The sequence below is a fragment of the Pristis pectinata genome, chromosome 20 (genome assembly GCF_009764475.1).
Source record: "Pristis pectinata isolate sPriPec2 chromosome 20, sPriPec2.1.pri, whole genome shotgun sequence".
NCBI classification, from domain to species: Eukaryota; Metazoa; Chordata; class Chondrichthyes; order Rhinopristiformes; family Pristidae; genus Pristis; species Pristis pectinata.
In genome coordinates, this window is record NC_067424.1 from 1344370 (window position 1) to 1363111 (window position 18742).

The 18742-nt window shown below is 50.3% G+C and overlaps 1 protein-coding gene across 2 annotated transcripts in view; it reads left to right on the top strand.

Annotated features, from left to right (window-relative positions):
• The window catches only part of LOC127580817 (uncharacterized), a 36543-nt gene extending 27541 nt beyond the window's left edge, over nucleotides 1-9002 (top strand). Inside the window, exons 4-5 of one of the 2 annotated variants that reach the window (XM_052034730.1) lie at nucleotides 2740-2874; nucleotides 6787-9002. In XM_052034730.1, the coding sequence (XP_051890690.1) occupies nucleotides 2740-2874; nucleotides 6787-6984 (333 nt within the window). In that variant the 3' untranslated portion in view covers nucleotides 6985-9002. The remainder of the gene's footprint in view (nucleotides 1-2739; nucleotides 2875-6786) is intronic. The other variant, XM_052034731.1, reaches the window with a different exon arrangement.
• Nucleotides 9003-18742: the final 9740 nt, after the last annotated feature.

Sequence of the window (18742 nt, forward strand, 5' to 3'; positions counted from 1 at the left end):
CCAAATATAATTAGGAAACATCTCACATTGTGTCATGTTAGAATATCATCACAAATTTGCCATGACAAACCAGACTGCAGAGGAGCTACAGAACGCTGCCAATTTAAACAGAAATCAGCATCAGTTTACTCATCTCAGTCAAAGAGACGATAAAGATTCCTGTTGTAGATCCTGCAACACGAGTTTAGGGAGCTAGGAAGCTGCTTAAGGAGCAGGAGCCCATCGGTTGTAATCTCTGCTTGTGGTGACACAGCTGGTGGGGACAGGAACAGAAGGCTGGGTCAGATAAAGGCAGGGCTGAAACAATGGCGCAGGATGATGGGCTTTAGGTTCCTATGTCACTGGGACTGTTTCTGGGGAAAGTGGGATTTTATGGTTGGGGAATTCAGTGACTGGGGAGCAGGAAGATAGGCTTTAGGTTCCTACATCACTGGGACTGTTTCTGGGGAAAGTAGGATTTTATGGTTGGGGAATTCAGTGACTGGGGAGGTGAAAGTCTAGCACCATAAATGGAGAGGAGGTACTTGCTGCCTTGGTGGACCTAATGGTGGATACATCCCCAGGACCAGATGGGATTGATCCAAGACTACTGTGGGAGGCATAGGAAGAGACTGCATGAAAGAGCTCTGACTGAGAATTTTAAATCTTCACTGGGCATGTGAGGTACCAGGAGGAGACACCAGAGGCTGCAGATGCTGGAATCTGGAGCAACACACGACCTGCTGGAGGAACTCAGCGGGTCGGGCAGCGTTTGTGGAGGGAAATGGACAGTCGATGTTTCAGGCTGAGCCCCTTCATCTGGACTGAGGTACCAGATGACTGAAGGACAACAAATGTGGTCCCCTTTCCAAGAAAGGCAGCAGGAAAAGCCTGGTAACAATGGACCTGTGAGCCCAACGACAGTGGGAGGGAAGATACTGGAAAGAATTCTGAGGGAGAGGATTAATGGTCACTTGGACAGGCAGGGACTGATCAGAGGTAGCCAGAGTGGCTTTGTCAAGGGCAGATCTTGCCTGGCCAATTTGACTGAATTTTTTGAAAAGAGGTAACAAAGAGTATCAATGAGGGCAGGGTAGTAGATGTGATTTACATGGACTTTTGTAAGGCCTTTGACCAGGTCCCACATGAGAGACAGATTTAAAAGGCAAACTGGAGCCAAACTTGGGTTGCCAATAGGAGGCAGAGGGAGGTGGAGGGTTGTTTCTGTGATTGGAAGCCTGTGAGGAGCGGTGTCCCATGGGATTAGTGCTGGGACCCCTGTCATTTGTAACATACGTGAATGACTTGGATGTGGATGCGGAGGCACGATCAGTAAGTTCACGGATGACACAACGATTGGTGGAGTTGACAGGGTGGATGGTGGTCTTAGGCTGCATAGGCTTAGGGACATACACCATGAATGGTAGGTCTTGGGGACTACTGAGCAATAGAGGGACCTTGGAGTATGTCCGTAGATCCTTGGTAGATAATGTGGTGAGGAAGGCATATGAGACACTGGCCTTCATTAGACGGGGCACTGAGTTCAGAAGCGGGGAGTTGCTCCAGCTTTATAAAACCCTGGACAGACCTCAGCTGGAGCACTGGGTGCAATTCTGGTCACCACACTGTGGGAAAGATGGGGCAGAGCTGGAGGGGGAGCAGAGGAGAGTCACCAGGGTGTTGCCTGGGATGGAGCAGCTCAGTTATGAGGAGAGACCGGAGATGCTGGGTCTGTTCCCTTTGGTGTAGGGCACCCCTCCTCAGCCCACCATTCACCTCTGGCCCCTGTCTCACCATTCCCCCTCTCCTCTTTATTCTGACCATCTCCCTCCTCCACCCTCAGTCCTGATGCAGAGTCACCAGGACCGTCCCCTCTGTCCCAGCCCAGCCGTTGATTCAAGGTGCCCAGGGGTCCGGTGATGAGCCCCTGAGCAGCAGCAGCACCTGGGATATGTGGGTGGTCAGAACAAGCTTCAGGCAGGAAACTCCACTGGAGATGTCAGAAAGCCCTCCCCAGCTTTGCTGGCTGTCGAAGCGGTCAAGGATTTGTATATTTCTGAATGCCCTGTATTCAAAAACAATCAAAACCATTCAAAATGAAATCAATTAGAAATAAAACTGGCATCACTAAAAACACTTTTAACAAATTAAAGACATTAAACAAATAATTTAAAAAAGGAACTTACGTCCCCCATGCAGAGGGGACAACGTTACAATCCCTCACGAGATCAGATTATTGGGACCCTGTTTGGGACTCCTGTATTATCCAGGTGTCCCAACATTTACCAGCACCCACACTGGGGAATGCTGAAGCTTCCCAGCACTGTCCCCAAGGACTTTGGCACTCCGGTGCTGTGGTGGGCTCATCAGTGCTTGGAGCTAGAAATCCTTCTGCATGTTTAACAAATTCATTCACTAAATCACCCAGTTTGCCTGCTGAGCTGTGATCCAGTGAACACTGGATAAATAATAAGCATCATTGCCATTTGGAAAACTGTTACTGCTCTCTGACCCGGTGTTAAACTTTGATGATTGTGATAAATTGAGACAGTGATCAGCCAAATGTTGTGGGGTTAAAATCAAGACTGTACGTGATGATCCAATTGTCGAATAGCTGCGTAAGGTGACTTCATGCCTGGAGAATCAGAATATCATTACAACAACATTCAGTTAACCAAAGATATTTAGCAGCCAATTACTTTTTTGGGGGGAGGAGTAAGTTAAGTTTTCACACCATGATTGGCATCTTCTATCTTACAGGGTGAAGAGCCCCAGTCTGACCACCCTGTGGTGTTCACCACTTTACTTGTCACTGGGCTACTGGCTGCTACAGGGATACTGGCTGGGTCCTACTACTCCTACAAGAAGAAGAAGACTGCCCCGTGCACGAGACTGGTAATTGTCAAGCGCAGAGGTTTACAGATGTTCTGTAGGCAGAGGGAGCAGCATTAGAACAGGACGCAGCAGTTAGGTGGTGCTGATGCTGGGTGTGTGCGTGAGCAGAGGGCAGAGACACGGGGCAATTTGTGAAAGTTCTACACCCTAAGGGACCTTGGGGTCCAAGTCCACAGCTCCCTGAAAGTGACCACACAGGTAGATAGGGAGGTAAACATAGAACATAGAACACTACAGCACAGTACAGGCCCTTCGGCCCACAATGTTGTGCCAACATTTTATCCTGCTCTAAGATCCATCTAACCCTTCCCTCCCACATAGCCCCCCACTTCTTTATCATTCGTGTGTTTATCTAAGAGTCTCTTAAATGTCCCTAATGTATCTGCCCCCACAACCTCTGCCGGCAGTACGTTCCACGCACCCACCACTCTCTGTGTAAAAAAACTTACCTCTGACATCCCCCTTATACCTCCCTCCAATCACCTTAAAATTATGTCCACTCATGTTAGCTATTGTAGCACTGGGAAAAAGTCTCTGACTGTCCACTCGATCAGTACCTCTTATCATCTTGTACACCTCTATCAAGTCACCACTCATCCTCCCTCCCTCCAAAGAGAAAAGCCCTAACTCACTCAACCTATCCTCATAAGACATGCTCTCCAATCCAGAAAGCATCCTGGTAAATCTCCTCTGCACCCTCTCTAAAGCTTCCACATCCTTCCTATAATGAGGTGACCAGAACTGAACCAATACTCCAAGTGTGGTCCAATCAGAGTTCTGTAGAGCTGCAACATCACCTCGCGGCTCTTAAACTTATTATCCCGACTAATGAAGGCCAACACTCCACACACCGTACGCTTGCCTTCATCGGTCGGGGTATTGAGTATAAGAGACAGGAAGTCACGCTGCAGCTGCGTAAAACATTGGTCAGGCTGCACTTGGAGTATTGTGTGCAGTTCTGGTCGCCCCGTTACAGGAAGGATGTGGAGGCTTTCGGGAGGGTGCAGAAGTGGTTCACCAGGATGCTGTCTGGATTAAAGGAAAGAATGTACAAATTTGAGTTGTTTTCTCTGGAGCGTCGGAGGCTGAGGGGAGACCTGATAGAAGTTTATAAGATTATGAGAGGCATGGATAGGGTAGAGAGTCCAGAGTCTTTCTCCCAGGGCTGAAATGTCAAATACTAAAGGGTATGCATTTAAGATGAGAAGGGGAAAGTTCAAAGGGGATGTGTGGGGCATGTATTTCATAAAGAGAGCAGTGGGTGTCTGGAACAGGTTGCCGGGGGTGGAGGTGGAGGCAGATACTATAGAGGGGTTTAGGAGTCTGTTAGATAGGCCCATGAAGATGCAGGGGATGGAGGGATATGGATCATGTGCAGGCAGAAGAGATATGGTTTAATTCGGCACTGTGTTTGGCACAGACATGGGGTGCTGAAGGGCCTGTTCCTGTGCTGTACTGTCCAGGTGACAAGCACTGGGAGAAGCAGGAGGAGGCCATTTGGCCCCTCGTGCATGCTGCACCCTTCATGGTTGATCGTTTACCTCAGTGTCAATGTTCCTGCACATCCCGACTTCCTCGTCTGGGACGTGAGGGAGAGCTGGATGTAAAAGGCAGGGAGGTGGTGAGCAAACCGGGCAGCGGGAAGGCCGGAGGTGGGCAGTGGCGGGGGGGGGGGCAGTGAGGGGGTAGGCAGTGAGGAGGGGGGCAGTGGGGTGGGGAGTGAGGAGGTGGTCAGTGACGGGGTGGACAGTGAGGGGGCGGTGAGGGAGCAGAGGAGGGGGGACAGTGAGGGGGTGGGCAATGAGGGGGGGGCAGTGAGGGGGGGCAGTGAGGGGGTGGGGAGTGAGGGGGTGGGGAGTGTGGGGGAGGGGAGCGAGGGGTAGCAGTTCTCTACCGTGCTCCAGTCTCGCTGAAAGCTTCTCCAAGGTCACAATTTACACAGCCACACGTGTGTTTGGAATATCAACACGTGTGTGTGTGTGCAGATGTGCTGCCAGCTGTTCACTGTTGCTGGAGCACAGCTCTCGCCCCCACCCTGCCCATGCCCCCCATTACTCCCTCCACCTCCCGACCCCCTCCCTACCCTCCTCGGATCCAGCCCTGGGAATGTCCTCCCTGTGGGTCGGTCCCAGAGCAGAGGTGTGTGTGAGCTTGGTGATCCCCAAGGACCTCCCTCCCAGAGTGTGGAACATGGGATGTGGAGTGGAGGACACTCAGGATATCAGTGCATTCTGGAATGGTTCCTGGGGATGGAAGGGGTGCAAAAGTGGCGTCACTGATTCAGAAAGGAACGAGGGAGACAACAGTGAACTGCTGACCCGTGCCTCACACAGTGGTGGGACAGTGCTGGAGCCCATCCCGCAGGGTGTCGTAACAGAGCACCTGGTATTTTCACTGTAACCATCAAACAGTTTAATAGATTCATGCATTTTCCAATAAATGCATTATTTTTAATTTTTTAATATTTGTAAAGTTTGTATTTATTTAAAGTTCCCAACTGTTTCCAAAAGGCTCCAGTTGTCAGTGCTACTGGGTCAGGGTGAAAGGCCTTTGACAGCAGAACCTGTCAGATGGTCATCAGGGCGGTCGATGGGCGGGGTCTGTTCCTGATCCCAGGACCCTGGTGGCACCTTATGGGACCACCAAGCCGGAGGAGCCAGAAGGCAGTGGGTGCCACAGTGCCGCTGAAACCTCTTGAGGCGGTGACCACAAATTGCAGACCGATTGGTCTTATGTTAAGTTTTATGATCCTGGTGCTAAATCTATTTTATCAGAACAATGCGCAGACTCTGCAGATTAAAAATGAATTCATCAAAGGTTATTGGACAGATATTAAATTCCAGTGCCAATTACCTTACGAGAGTTGTTAGCCTATTTATATTAAACTGATTGATGGTTGCAATTAAAGTAAGAAATAAATACCAAAGCCTCGATGGGCTAATGCTCAGAGGGTTCAGTGACAGCATCGTGAGAGGACAGGGGCCCAGTGGACCAACCAAGGAGTCCAGTTCTAACTCCAGTCATTGGACATGAAGCAGTCGGAACTGATGAACAGATGCTGGCGCTTCCCAAGTGGGGGGTGCAGTTTTCAAGTGAGCAACAACATGTAAAATGGGCAACTGAAGTCCAGGTGAAACATTGGCTGTCCCTCTCCCCCACCGATGCTGCTCGACCTGCTGAGGTCCTCCAGAATCTGACGTTGCTCCAGTTTCCAGCATCTGCAGTCTCCTGTGCCTCCATCTGAAGTCCACTGCCGCTGCTGGGTGCTGGGCTGTGGGATGTTCGGGGTCACCAGTGGAGGAAGGACAGAGATGCTTCACTGTGCCCCAGTGCTGGTGCTCCTTGCCCAGACGACGGGATTCGGATCCAGCTCCCAGCGAGTCCCATGTGGAACCCCTGAGCAGCCACATCACAATCTGCTGGAGGAGCTCAGCTGTGGAGCATCAGGTTCAGGGCTTCCAACCTGAAACGTCGACAATTCCTCTGCCCCCACAGACGCTGCTCGACCCTCTGTTCCTCCAGCAGATTGGATGTTGCTCCAGATCCCAGCGTCTCCTGTCTCCACAACACAACAGGCTGGTGTCCTCAGCAGCAAGAACACATCCCCTTGGCCTGCGGTCAGGCAGTGAATCCAGCCCACAGGACCGGAGGCATTGATGGTACAGGAGAGGCCATTCACCCATCCTGCCCATGGCAACCACCTGAGCTCACCAACCACAGCCTTACGTACCGAGCCCTGGAGGTGACAGCTCACAGCCAGGTGTGAAGGCTGCTGTCTCCAACCCCCACAGGCGGAGTGATCCTGAGCCCAGCCACTGCCCACTCCCCTCTGGGCGGGATGAAGCCCCCCCCACCCGCCCTGTAACCTTCCAGCACCGCTGCAGTTATTGAAACTGTCGTTTCTCTTTCAAGGCCGAGGAAGCTGATGCACTGGATCATGACAGCGTAATGTTTTCTGGTGCTTCAGAGGACCAGTCAGATGCACATGATAAGCCCAAAGTGAACGGAGAAGCCCAGGAGAAGGGAGAGAACACCAAGCCTGCAACAGGAGGAGCAACAGGGGAGAGCCAAGTGAAGAAAGGGAAAGAGGAGGGGGACACCGAGCTCTAGAGCAAGGTGTCTGACCTCACCGAAGGTACTATACCTTTGACTAAAGGAACTTGGCATAAAGCATTTGATTTTAAAACAAAGTTAAAAGGCTTGCTCACAAAGGTTAGGGTTAGGGGTAAGACAGTTCAGCTTGGACCTAGTTAACAGTCCAGAGTGGAAGATGCCTTCACTCTGAGAGGTGGTGAGGTACCAGTTCAACTCATTCTGAACAGAAAGTAACTGAGCTGGTGATTGCATGAAGGGAGTGTACCTGATCAGTGGAGTGGGAGGCAGTTACAAAGGGGTGACCTACCGTGAAGGCGGGTTAATACCTTCACTGAGTGTAGAGTGGTGAAATCTCCTCTTCCCATCTCTCTCAGACCTCAGCTCCATGGGCTTAGTTACAGAAAGAACCATCTCATCTCATCCACACACTCAGACAGTTCCCCAGTCACTCAACAACACTGGAAGGTTAACCAGCCACTGGACAGTGCTCTTAATGAGCATGTTATGTCTGCAACCCATGTGGATGGAGGAGTTGGCCCCATTTCCCCTCTGCTCCTACATGAGCTGAGGTGAGAATCCTCCATAGATCCAAAACCACCAGGTCAGCGTGCCTGGTGGATTCATGGACACTTGGGACAATTCCTTCCTTTGTGAATATATTGGTCCTCCAGGAACTGGCTGCCACACCTAGAGACTAACGGGAGCCCGTCCCTGCAGGAGGACCGGGAACTGCATCTGCCAGACATTGGAATCTTCTCCCACCACCTCTGAGCTGCTTTGCTTGGTTGGGTTCCCAGTTGGGAAGTGGTCCAAAGTGAATTAATCAGCAAAAGCTGACACCAATGCAGTAGAACGATTAGGATGCACATTAACACACCAACCAACACCAGGTCCTCCCCAGAAGCACACTGCCTGAACTGCCCCTTCACCACCCGCCCCGGAACCTACCTGGGATGGTGCAACAGTGACGGGGGCAGGAACACATCTCAGTGACTGCACTGGATGGATGTTCACTCAGGCAGCTCCGGGAACAAGGGACGTTTTCCTCAGTCCCTCTGCCCTCGGTCCCTCTGCCATCAGTCCCTTCTTCCTCAGTCCCTTCCTCCCTCAGTCCCCACCTCCCTCAGCCCCCACCTGCCTCAGCCCCCACCTCCCTCAGTTGCCACCTCACGCTCCTCGGGAAATTTGTGCCGGTCCCAGGGAGCGTCAGTTGTCCGCAGAAGGTGACTTTGGCCCAGCCTCGGGAGAGCTCCTGGCCCTGTGGCCAAGCTCTTCCAGTCCCTTTTAAATAAAATGCTTTACAGTCGGCTGTCTTGTTCCGATAACGGACATAGTACCAGATCCCTGTGAACAGGAGCGTGTTCCACACACCCTACCTGGGAGTGTTATAACATCCTGTAAATGGTTCATATCAAATCATCATTGGAATGTTGTAGATGTAGATACAAGCTAATTTAATGATCACAGGATATTTTTCTTTACTGTGCTAATTCAACACGTGTGACCACAGAACCAGAAATGGCAGGAGCTCACTCGATGGGGTAGGGAATGTGAACTGCTTCCTGTGTCAATGGACTGTGTTTTAACATAATGAGTTCAGGCTACCTGAAGAAATCTAAAGGGAAATTCATCTCCTAACTCTTCAAACCCTCCTGCAAGGTTTTCTATAGTCCTGTGTGTTTGATTATTGAACTGTATAGAATACAGACACTTGTAATAATGTGCCACTAATCTTTGATCTTCAGGCCAGACTTTAGAGATGGTAAAATATGAAATGCATTGTTGCATTTTTCTTCTGTCTGGGTGCTTTGAAATATGTTAAATGCTTGTTTTTGATTACAAATGACAAAACAATATTTGGAGAAAAACCTTGTGTTTAACCACATTGTGAGCGTATTGTCTCACCTGAGTTTCTCCAGGTGTTAAGATAACTAACACTGACCTGCCCCTGGGGTAGGGACCCAGAATGTTTTAACATTGTCTGATGAATGTGAATTGTATTTTTAACAGAAATAAAAGTGTCTGAAACAATTAACATTCCACTTTTGATTGGATTCATTGGTTGCAGAGTTCTGTCGGACACAGTCATTGCTTCACAGACCACACAATGTCCCACCATTGTTTGCAGAAGTGCCACATTAAGCCTTCCCTGCCCTGGTATTCCACTGCCTATAGTTGATGATATTGATGGCTGGCAGACCACACACACACACACACACACACGCACACACGCACACGCACACTCTCACATGCGCGCGCGCACACACACACTCTCACACACACACAGACGCACATACATGCACAGACAGACAGACACACACACTCTCACACACACACACTCTCACATGCACACACACACACACACACACACACACACACACACACACACACAGTCTTGCACACACACTCAGTACCCACTGACACGTGCAGAGTGACAGAGGACCTGTGTCACTGTCCCAAACCCCGGATCTCAGCAGTAGCTGAGCCTTAGGCAATGCAGAGCTTCGATGCCTTCCCTTCCCTCCTTTTCATCTTTTTAAAAATGTTACTTTTCATTAGGTTACTTATTTTTATCAATTATTTGCCATTTTAAAGATATTAAAATCACTGACAGCCTTTGCCAGCTGCCAAAACGGGGTGGGACTTTGTTGGTGGTAAGTGTGGTGATCGATTGGGATCGTGTGGTGCATTGGGATCGTGTGGTGACAGATTGGGATCGTGTGGTGTATTGGGAGGGGTCGGCCCAGTGAGACTGCAGTAAGTGAACTCAGTGTCGGAACTCGTGGTTAACAGTAAAGCACCACATGTACCTCCATCACAGCCAGTACCTTTCTCCCGGGGTTGAAATGTCTAACACCAGAGGGCATGCACTTAAGATGAGAGGGGAAAGTTCAAAGGAGATGTGTGGGGTAAGTTTTTTACACAGAGAGCGGTGGGTGCCTGGAATGTGCTGCTGGGGGCGGTGGTGGAGGCAGATACGATAGAGGCGTTTAAGAGGCTGTTAGACAGGCCCATGGATGTGCGGGGAATGGAGGGAGATGGACACCGTGCAGGCAGAAGGGATTAGACAGTTTGACACAACATCGTGGGCTGAAGTGCCTGTTCCTGTGCTGTACTGTTCTATGTTCTATGTATATAACATACAATGGTGCACCAAACACATGCCTCATTTACATATTTACAGACAAATGCACCAGACTGTCTCCCCCCTGACATGGTCAGTTCACCACCGGCTTCCCCACGCCCTCCCACCTGGCTCCCTCTTGCTCCCAGCGCTGATTCCTCCATGGCCCCGGCTCTCAGTGGGTGGTTCCACTGAAGAACATAAGAAGCAGGGCCAGGCCATTCGGCTCTCGTGCATACCCTGCTGTAACAGAAGGACATGGCTGATCCTTCACCTCGGCACCCCTCTCCTGCACTAACCTCATATATACGCAAACCTCCATCAATCTCTGTCCTGAACACACTCAGACTGAGCCTCCACAGCCCTCTGGGTAGAGAAGTCCAAAGACTCCCTGCCATCTGAGTTACAGAATTTCTCCTCAACTTGGTCCTGAAAACTTGGCCCCTTGTAATGTCAGCTCCACATCGATCCTATCAGGGCAGAGAGAAATTGTGTACGGTTCCATGTGGTCACCTCCCATTCCTTGAAACCGAAGACTGCACAGACCCAGTCCACCCGACCTCTCCCCATCAGATGGAACCTAAGGTAGGAGTGTGGCTGGTGTAGTATTTAAGTCAAACTTCAGTGGCGGGAAATTACTGGAGGGGGTTCTGAAGGGCAGGATTTATTTGCTTTTGGGAAGGATGGATTAGGAACAGTCAGCGTGGCTTTGTGCTTGGGAAATTGTGTCTCACCAACTTGATTGAGTTTTTTTGAAGGGGGGACCAAGACGATTTACTCCAGGTGGTAGATGTTGTCTACATGGACTTTAGCAAGGCCTTGACAAGGTCCCACATGGTAGACTGGTTGGGAAGGTTAGATCACATGGGATCCATGGTGAGCTGGCCAATTGGATATAAAATTGGCTTGGTGGTAGGAGTCAGAGGGTGGTGGTGGAGGGGTGTGAATGGCAGGGCCCTGGAGGGTGTTGCTGAACAGAGAGAGGCCTAGACTACAGGTACATGGTTCCCTGAAAGTGGTGGCACAGGTAGATGGGAGGTGAAGAAGGTGTTTGGCACACTTGCCTTGATCGGTCGGGGCATTGAGTACAGGAGTTAGGACACTATGGTACAGCTGTACAGGACATTGGTGAGGCCACACTTGCAGTACTGGGTGCAGTTCTGGTCACCTAGCTATAGGAAAGATGTCATTAAGTTTGAAAAAGTGCAGAAAAAATTCACAAGGATGTTACCAGGACCGGAGGGCTTGAGTTATAAGGAGATGCTGGACAGGCTGGGACTGTTTTCCCTGTAGTGAAGGAGGCTGAGGGGTGACCTTACAGAGGTTTATAAAATCATGAGGGGAATCGATAAGGTGGATGGTCACAGTGTTTTCCCCAGGGTGGGGGAGTCTAAAACTTGAGAATGTAGATTTAAAATGAGAGGGGAAAAATTTAAGGGGATCTGAGGGGCAGGTTTACCACACAGAGGGTGGTGGGTATGTGGAACGAGCTGCCAGAGGTAGAGGCGGGTACAATTACAGCATTTGGACGGGTACATGGATAGGAAAGGTTTAGAGCAATGTGGGCCAAACATGGGCAAATGAAACTTACTCAGGTCAGCACGGATGACTTGGGCCGAAAGGCCTGCTTCCATGCTGTATGACTCCAGCACTCTACAACACCATGTACAGAAACAGAGGCATTGGGAGGTGGTCGGCTGGGTGTGAAGGGAATTCTGGAAGCCAGAGGATGACTCACTGCTCCCATCCCTCCCCACCCTTCCACTTCCCAGGCATCCCCTTGTGGGCGGAAACGAGTGAAGTTGGCAGAGCCGTGGGTGGGATTACTGTGGAGAGAGCAGGGACTCTGTGCCGGGTCACACAGAGCCGGTGTCACCAGTGTCTATGGTGTGAACACTGTCTGCACCGTGCAGACGTGCTGAACTGTACTGAGGTGTCCTGATTTATGAGAGTGTGCAGGAAGGGTGTGAGTGTGTGTCGGGACATGGGGAAAGGTTTGGCCTGGACATGACGCCAACATCTGGAAAGCCAGGCTGCTGAGCCAGCTGTTGCAGTAAACAGGGATGTGTTGTTGCAGGGGGTGGGGTGCACTGGTCTCTCAGGTGGGACGGTGCATGGGGTTCCCATGGCGGGGGGGTGGGGGGGTGGGGAGAGCCAGCGGGGAGCGGGCAGTCACTGCTGAAGCTTCAGCCTGGAGCTCAGAGACTGTGGACAGGGTGCAGAGTATCACCCATGTCCATTCTGCCTCCAGAGGTTCAACATCCTGAACTATCCCATCTGTAGGTCATCGACCCATGGGCCACATACAAGGAGACAAACCTTGTATTACACCCCATGGACATTGGGCAGCAAATGTTCCCAAGCACATGCACCTGCTGTGTTTGATTGGCCAAATCTGCCAGTTTCCATGGTGCCTGGAATCTTCCCCTCTCCCTAACCCTTCCCCCCCTCGACCTGCACTCCCTTGGAGTCCCGGGGTGGCTGGGATTGTCCAGCAGCCAGTCCTGAGGGACACCTAGCTTCCAGAGTGGCTAACGTCCTCCTGTTAGCACCAGGGGCAGAACTCTCATCAACCTCTGGTTGTAGTGTAGCAGAGTGACTTTGACGGTGTATCAGAGTGAGCTCCACCCATCGTGGGCACGGGAGAAACTGAAAAACCCACTGCTCCTTCCAGATGGTGAGGAGTGCTGGACCGTTGGAGGATGAGGCACTTCATCCGATGAGACCTCACTGGTCAATGGGACCTTCCACAACCTTCACCACCTTCCCACGCCAGGAACAGTGGTGGTCTTACAGAGTCATACAACATGGAAACAGGCCCTTCAGCCCAAGTCCATACCAACCATCATGCACCTATTCACACTGACCCGACATAAATCCCATTCTGTTCTCCCCCCAGATTCTACCACTCACCTACACACAAGGCTCGGAAACTGGGGCGTCATAGATAGCAAGGAAGGTTGTCTAAGGACAGCAGGAACGTTGGATGGAGCGGTGGCAGATGGAATTTAATCCAAGCAAGTGTGAGGTAATGCAGTTTGGGAAGTCAAATTCCCGTAGAACATGGATAGTAAATGGCAGGATCCTTCGGAGCATTGATGTACAGGGAGACCTTGCGAGGCCACTCTATAGCTCCCTGAATCACAGGTGGATGGGGGGGGGGTGACATAGGCAGCTGGCACACTTGCCTTCGTGGTCTGAGGCACTCAGTATAAGAGTTGGGTTGTTGTGTTTCAGCTGTACAAAACATTGGTCAGGCCACACTTGGAGCATTGTGTACAGTGCTGGTCACCACGCTACAGGAGGGATGTGGCAGCAACAGAGAGAGTGCAGAGAGATTCACCAGGGTGTTGCCTGGAATGAAGGGCTGTGGCTATAAGGAGAGATTGGACAGGCTGGGTTTGTTTTCACTGAGACGTCAGAGGCTGAGGGGTGACCTTACAGAGGTTTGTAAAATTACGAAGGGCATAGATAGGGGAGACAGTCAGAGTCATTGTTTCATTTCAGGGGAGTCTAGAACTAGAGGGCACAGGTTTAAGGTGAGGGGGAGAAATTTAAAGGAGATCTGAGGGGTGAATTTATCACCCAGAGGGTGGTGGGCATATGGAACAAGCTGCCAGAGGAGGTGGTGGAGGTAGGTACACTTACAGTGTTTAAGAAATAGTTGAACAGTTTCCTGGGCAGGTCCAACGCCTTTGTCAATCGGGGCACTGAGTGTAAAATGCAGCAAGTCATGTTGCAGCTGTATAAAACTTTGGTTAAGCCTCATTTGGAGTATTGTGTGCAGTTCTGGTCGCCCCGTTACAGGAAGGATGTGGAGGCTTTGGAGAGGGTGCAGAAGAGGTTCACCAGGATGTTGTCTGGATTAGAGGTATGAGCTACAAGGAGAGGTTGGACAAACTTGGGTTGTTTTCTCTGGAGCGGTGGAGGCTGAGAGGAGACGTGATAGAAGTTTATAAGATTATGAGAGACATAGATAGTCTTTTTCCCAGCATGGAATTGTCAAATCCTAGAATGTGAGAAGGTGAGAGGGGAAAGTTTAAAGGAGATTTATGAGGCAGGTTTTTCACACATAGAATGGTGGGTGCTTGGAACGGGCTGCCAGGGGAGGTGGTGGACGCAGATACAACAGCAACGTTTCAGAGGCATTCAGACAGACACATGAACAGGCCGGGAATGGAGGGATACGGACCGTGTGCAGCAGGTGGGATTAGCTTGGATTGGCATCATGGTCGGCACAGACATGGTGGGCCAAAGGGCCACCTCTGTCTGTACTGTTCTGTCATTCTCGGGGCAACTTACAGCAGCCAATTACCCACCAGTCTGCACATCTCTGGGGCATAGAACAAAAGTGAAGCAGTCACAGGAAGAACGTGCAAACTCCGCACAGACAGCACCGGAGGTCAGGATCAAACCTGGCTCTCTGGAGCTGGGAGGCAGTGACTGTCCCCACAGCCACTGCCTGCCCATTTTCAGTGAGGCTGTGGCAAGCCTCAGTCGTGACCCCTGAACCGTGACCTACACGCCTGTGTGCCTGGTAGTCGCTGAGGTTCAAGTGTGTCGGTGGTCAGAGACGGGTCTGCTGCCTGTTCTCACTGCCAGCCCAGAGCCCTGGAGCCAGCGGGTCCACATTGGGAAGATTGTCCTCACGGGATTGGGACATTAGGACACTGGAACATGAGATGTAGAAGCAGGTGGAGACCATTCAGCCCCTCGTGCCTACACTGCAACTCAACAAGATCGCAACTAACCTCAGCACCATTGCCTGTACTAACCCCACGTCCCATGATTCCCTGAGCAGCATATAGAACAGCACAGGAACAGGCCCTTCGGCCCACTGTGTTGTGCCGAACTAATCAAATGGCCAGCTAAACTCATCCCTTCTGCCTACACAATGTCCATCTCCCTCCATTCCCTGCACATCCATGAGCCTACCTAAGAGCCTCTTAAACCCCTCCATCATATCTGCCTCCACCCCTACCCCTGGCAGCACATTCCAGGCACCTATCGCTCCCTGTGTAAAAAACTTGTCCTCCTTTAAACTTACCCCCTCTCACCTTAAATACACGCCCTCTGGTATTAGACATTTGAAGCCTGGGAAAAAGATACTGGCTGTCTATCTATGCCACTCATAATCTTATAAACCTCTACCAGGTCTCACCTCAGCCTCCGCTGTTCCACAGAGAACACCCCTAGTTTGTCCACTCTCTATAAGGAGTACCCAGAAATGTCTCCATCTCCATCCTGAAGATGTGACTGAACCTCACGGCCTGTTGGACAGACCCAGTCTCCGCACAGGACCAACTGGCCTACCCAGAACCCAAAGGCCCCAAACAACTGAGGTGGGCGGGGCAGAAGAAGTCCCGCCCATGAAACTCTGCTGACAGCGTTGACAGATGGTAAAGTCCCACCCCCGTGCAGCCGCCTGTCAATGCTGTCAGACAGTTTCATTGTGAACATCCCTGGGTCTTAAAAACAGTTAGAGTCAAAGTCAAGTGTATTGTCACACGCACGCGTCCATGTGTGCACAGGTGCAATGAAAAACTTACTTGCAGCAGCATCACAGGCACAGAGCATCAGATAAACAACATTCACGAGAAGAACATAAATTAATCATAAATTATACACAATTTTTACAAGAAAGTACACAATTAGAACAAAAACGAACAAAGTTCATTTTAGTGCAAAGTGATCAGAGTGGTCACAGTGTTGGTATACTGTAGTGATTAGGGTTGTGCCGGTTGGTTCAAGAACCAAATGGTTGAAGGGAAGTAGCTGTTCCTGAACCTGGTGACGTGGGACTTCAGGCTTCTGTACCTCCTGCCCAATGGGAGCTGCGAGAAGATGGCACGGCCCGGATGGTGGGGATCTTTGATGATGGATGTTGCCTTCTTGAGGCAGAGGCTCCTGTAGATACTCCCAATGGTGGGGAGGGATGTGCCCGTGATGTATTGGGCTGAGTCCACTACTCTCTGCAGGCTCTTGCATTCCTGTGCATTCAAATTGCCGTACCAGACCGTGATGCAACCAGTCAGGACATTTTCAACAGGTCATCTGTAGAAGTCTGTTGGAGTGTTCGGTGACAAGCCAAACCTCCTTCACCTCCTAAGAAAGTAAATATGCTTGTGCACCTTCCTTGTGATTGCATCTATGTGCTGGGCCCAGGAGAGGCCATCCGATATGTAACGCCCGGGGATTTAAGGCTGCTGACCCTCCCCATCGCTGATCCCCCAATGTAGACAGTTACATGTATGAAGGTGAAAACTACAATTAAAAACTTCAGAAAAGGGTTAGAAGTAAAAGAAATTACACCTCCAAACAACCAAAACCATGACAGCAAAAACTAAAACGTAGAACCATGGAATGTATCCCCTCCGTTCCTGTCCTCCTGACTGCTGTGGGAATGACCAGAGCGGTGTGGACCACAGCGGGTGGATCTCAGGCATGGCACAGGGCACAGCACCTGCTCCACCTCGGGATTCTGTACAGAGTCCAGGGGCAGGAATGTGGGAGCAGAATGGACCAGCAAGGACCACATGGGCGAAGGGTGAGGGTAACGCTCTCCTGTCAGAAGCCCACCATGTCCAACCATTGCATCTGCCTCACACCCACCTCACTCTTGCCCTGTTCATCCCATTCACTCTCATCTGCTCACTGCACATTTGGTCACTGTTCTGTGTTTTGGTTTCCAGGTTGTCGATATCAATGAGAAACTCGCTGCCCTTCACTCCATCGTGAACCTCGTGTCAGAACAGGAACGGCGCCCTTAACGTCAGCGAGACGAGAGAGTGGTTATTGACCCGGGGAAGGGGGGAGGAGGGTGAACACAACCCGGTCCTCACCAACAGAGCTGCAGCAGAGATGGTCGACAGCTTCAAGTTCCCAGCCATCCACCTCACCAGCAACCTCTCCCGGCCCCTCCACTCTGATGCAGTCATCGAGAAAGCAGATCAGTGTATTTACTGAGAAGATTCGGCTTGTCCGTGAGGATTCTCTCGAACTTCCACAGAAGCGCTATAGAATGTACTCTGATGGGCTGCATCCCAGCCGGGTACACCATATGCCCTGCTCTGGACTGACAGAACCTGCAGACAGCAGTACACACTGCCCAGTCCGTCATCTGCCTCCCAGCCGGGTACAGCACCTGCCCTGCTCTGGACCGACAGAACCTGCAGACAGCAGTAAACACTGCCCAGTCTGTCACCGGCTCCTCACTTCCTCCCATCCAGTCCATCTGCACGGTGTGTCGCATCAGGAAGACTGACAGTATCGTCAAGGATACTGACTGTCTTAAATCCACTTCACCTTGTGTCAGCCTGGAATTTTGATGACCCTTTCAGTCTCACAAAGCCTGGAATCTGGCTCTGAGCTGCCCCCTCCTGGCAGAACAAGGCAAATTTGTTGCCGGTTTAATGGCTGCTCACGTTACACCATCGTGGAGATTCTTTCAATGTGGTTCTGCTGGTCTGACCATCACTTGAGCAACAGAGACAGAACCTGCATTTGGGAGTAAAATTAATTATCAATTTTAGTGAAAGTAGAAAGTTAAGATACATTTTATTGCTAAGGGATTCCAATCCTCTCCATCCAAGCACAGGAGAAGCTCAGAACTTGTCTGCAGTTGATAATTGACGCAGGGCCTATTGTTCATTGTAATGCTCGAGTTGACCAGAGTAGAGAGTTTCAACCTGTTCACTTCTACAGGTTCCCTTCTATCAACTCTGATACATCCTCAAAAAATTTGTAAATTTGTCAAACATGATTTACCTTCATAAAATCATGTTGATAAGATTTAATTCAACTTTCCTAAGTGATTAGCAATTTCCTCTTTGATTATTGACTCTAGCATCTTGCCAACAATAGCTGTTAACCTACCTGGCCTGTAGTTCTCTGCCTACTGCCGTTCTTTTTTGAATAGAAGGGTCACACGGTCTGTTTTCCAACCTCCTGGTACCTCCCAGAGTTTAGTGATTTACGAAAAATTTCAACCAATGAGTCCGTTACCTCTGCAGCCACTTCCTTCAAACCCCTGGATGCAGTTGATCGGGTCCCAGAGATTCGTCTGCCTTTAGCCTCAGGTGTTCCTCTAATACTTATCCCATGTGACTGAGATCTACAGGTTCCTCCATTATTTGAAATTAGCACATCCATTATCTGAGGGCATCAGCAATGTTCTCCATGGTGAAGACTGATGCAAAAAATTAATTTAACATATCTGCCAATTTCTTTGTTTCCCATTATTAACTGACCAGCCTCGTCCTCGAGAGACCGCCACAGCTGCCTTATCTTCCGATTTACATATCTAGAGAAACTCTTTCTATTTGTTTTGATATTAGACACAAATTTTCTCTCAAAATCAATTCCCTACCTTCCTTTGAGCTTTTTAGTCTTTTGCTGCTCAATGCTGCAAACTCCACAGTCCTCTGTTCTACCACCAGCCCTGGCCACTTTGTATGCCCTACTTTTTAATCTATCATCTTTGGCCTACTTTGTTAACCGCAGATTGTGCCTCTTTCCCAGGGAATCCCTCCTTCTAACTCGGTTAAATTCATGCCAAATGTTTACAGACCAGCTGTTTGAATATCTGCCACTGTTCACCTACTGATCTGTCTCTTAACTCATTTTCACAGTTCACCATCGACAACTCCT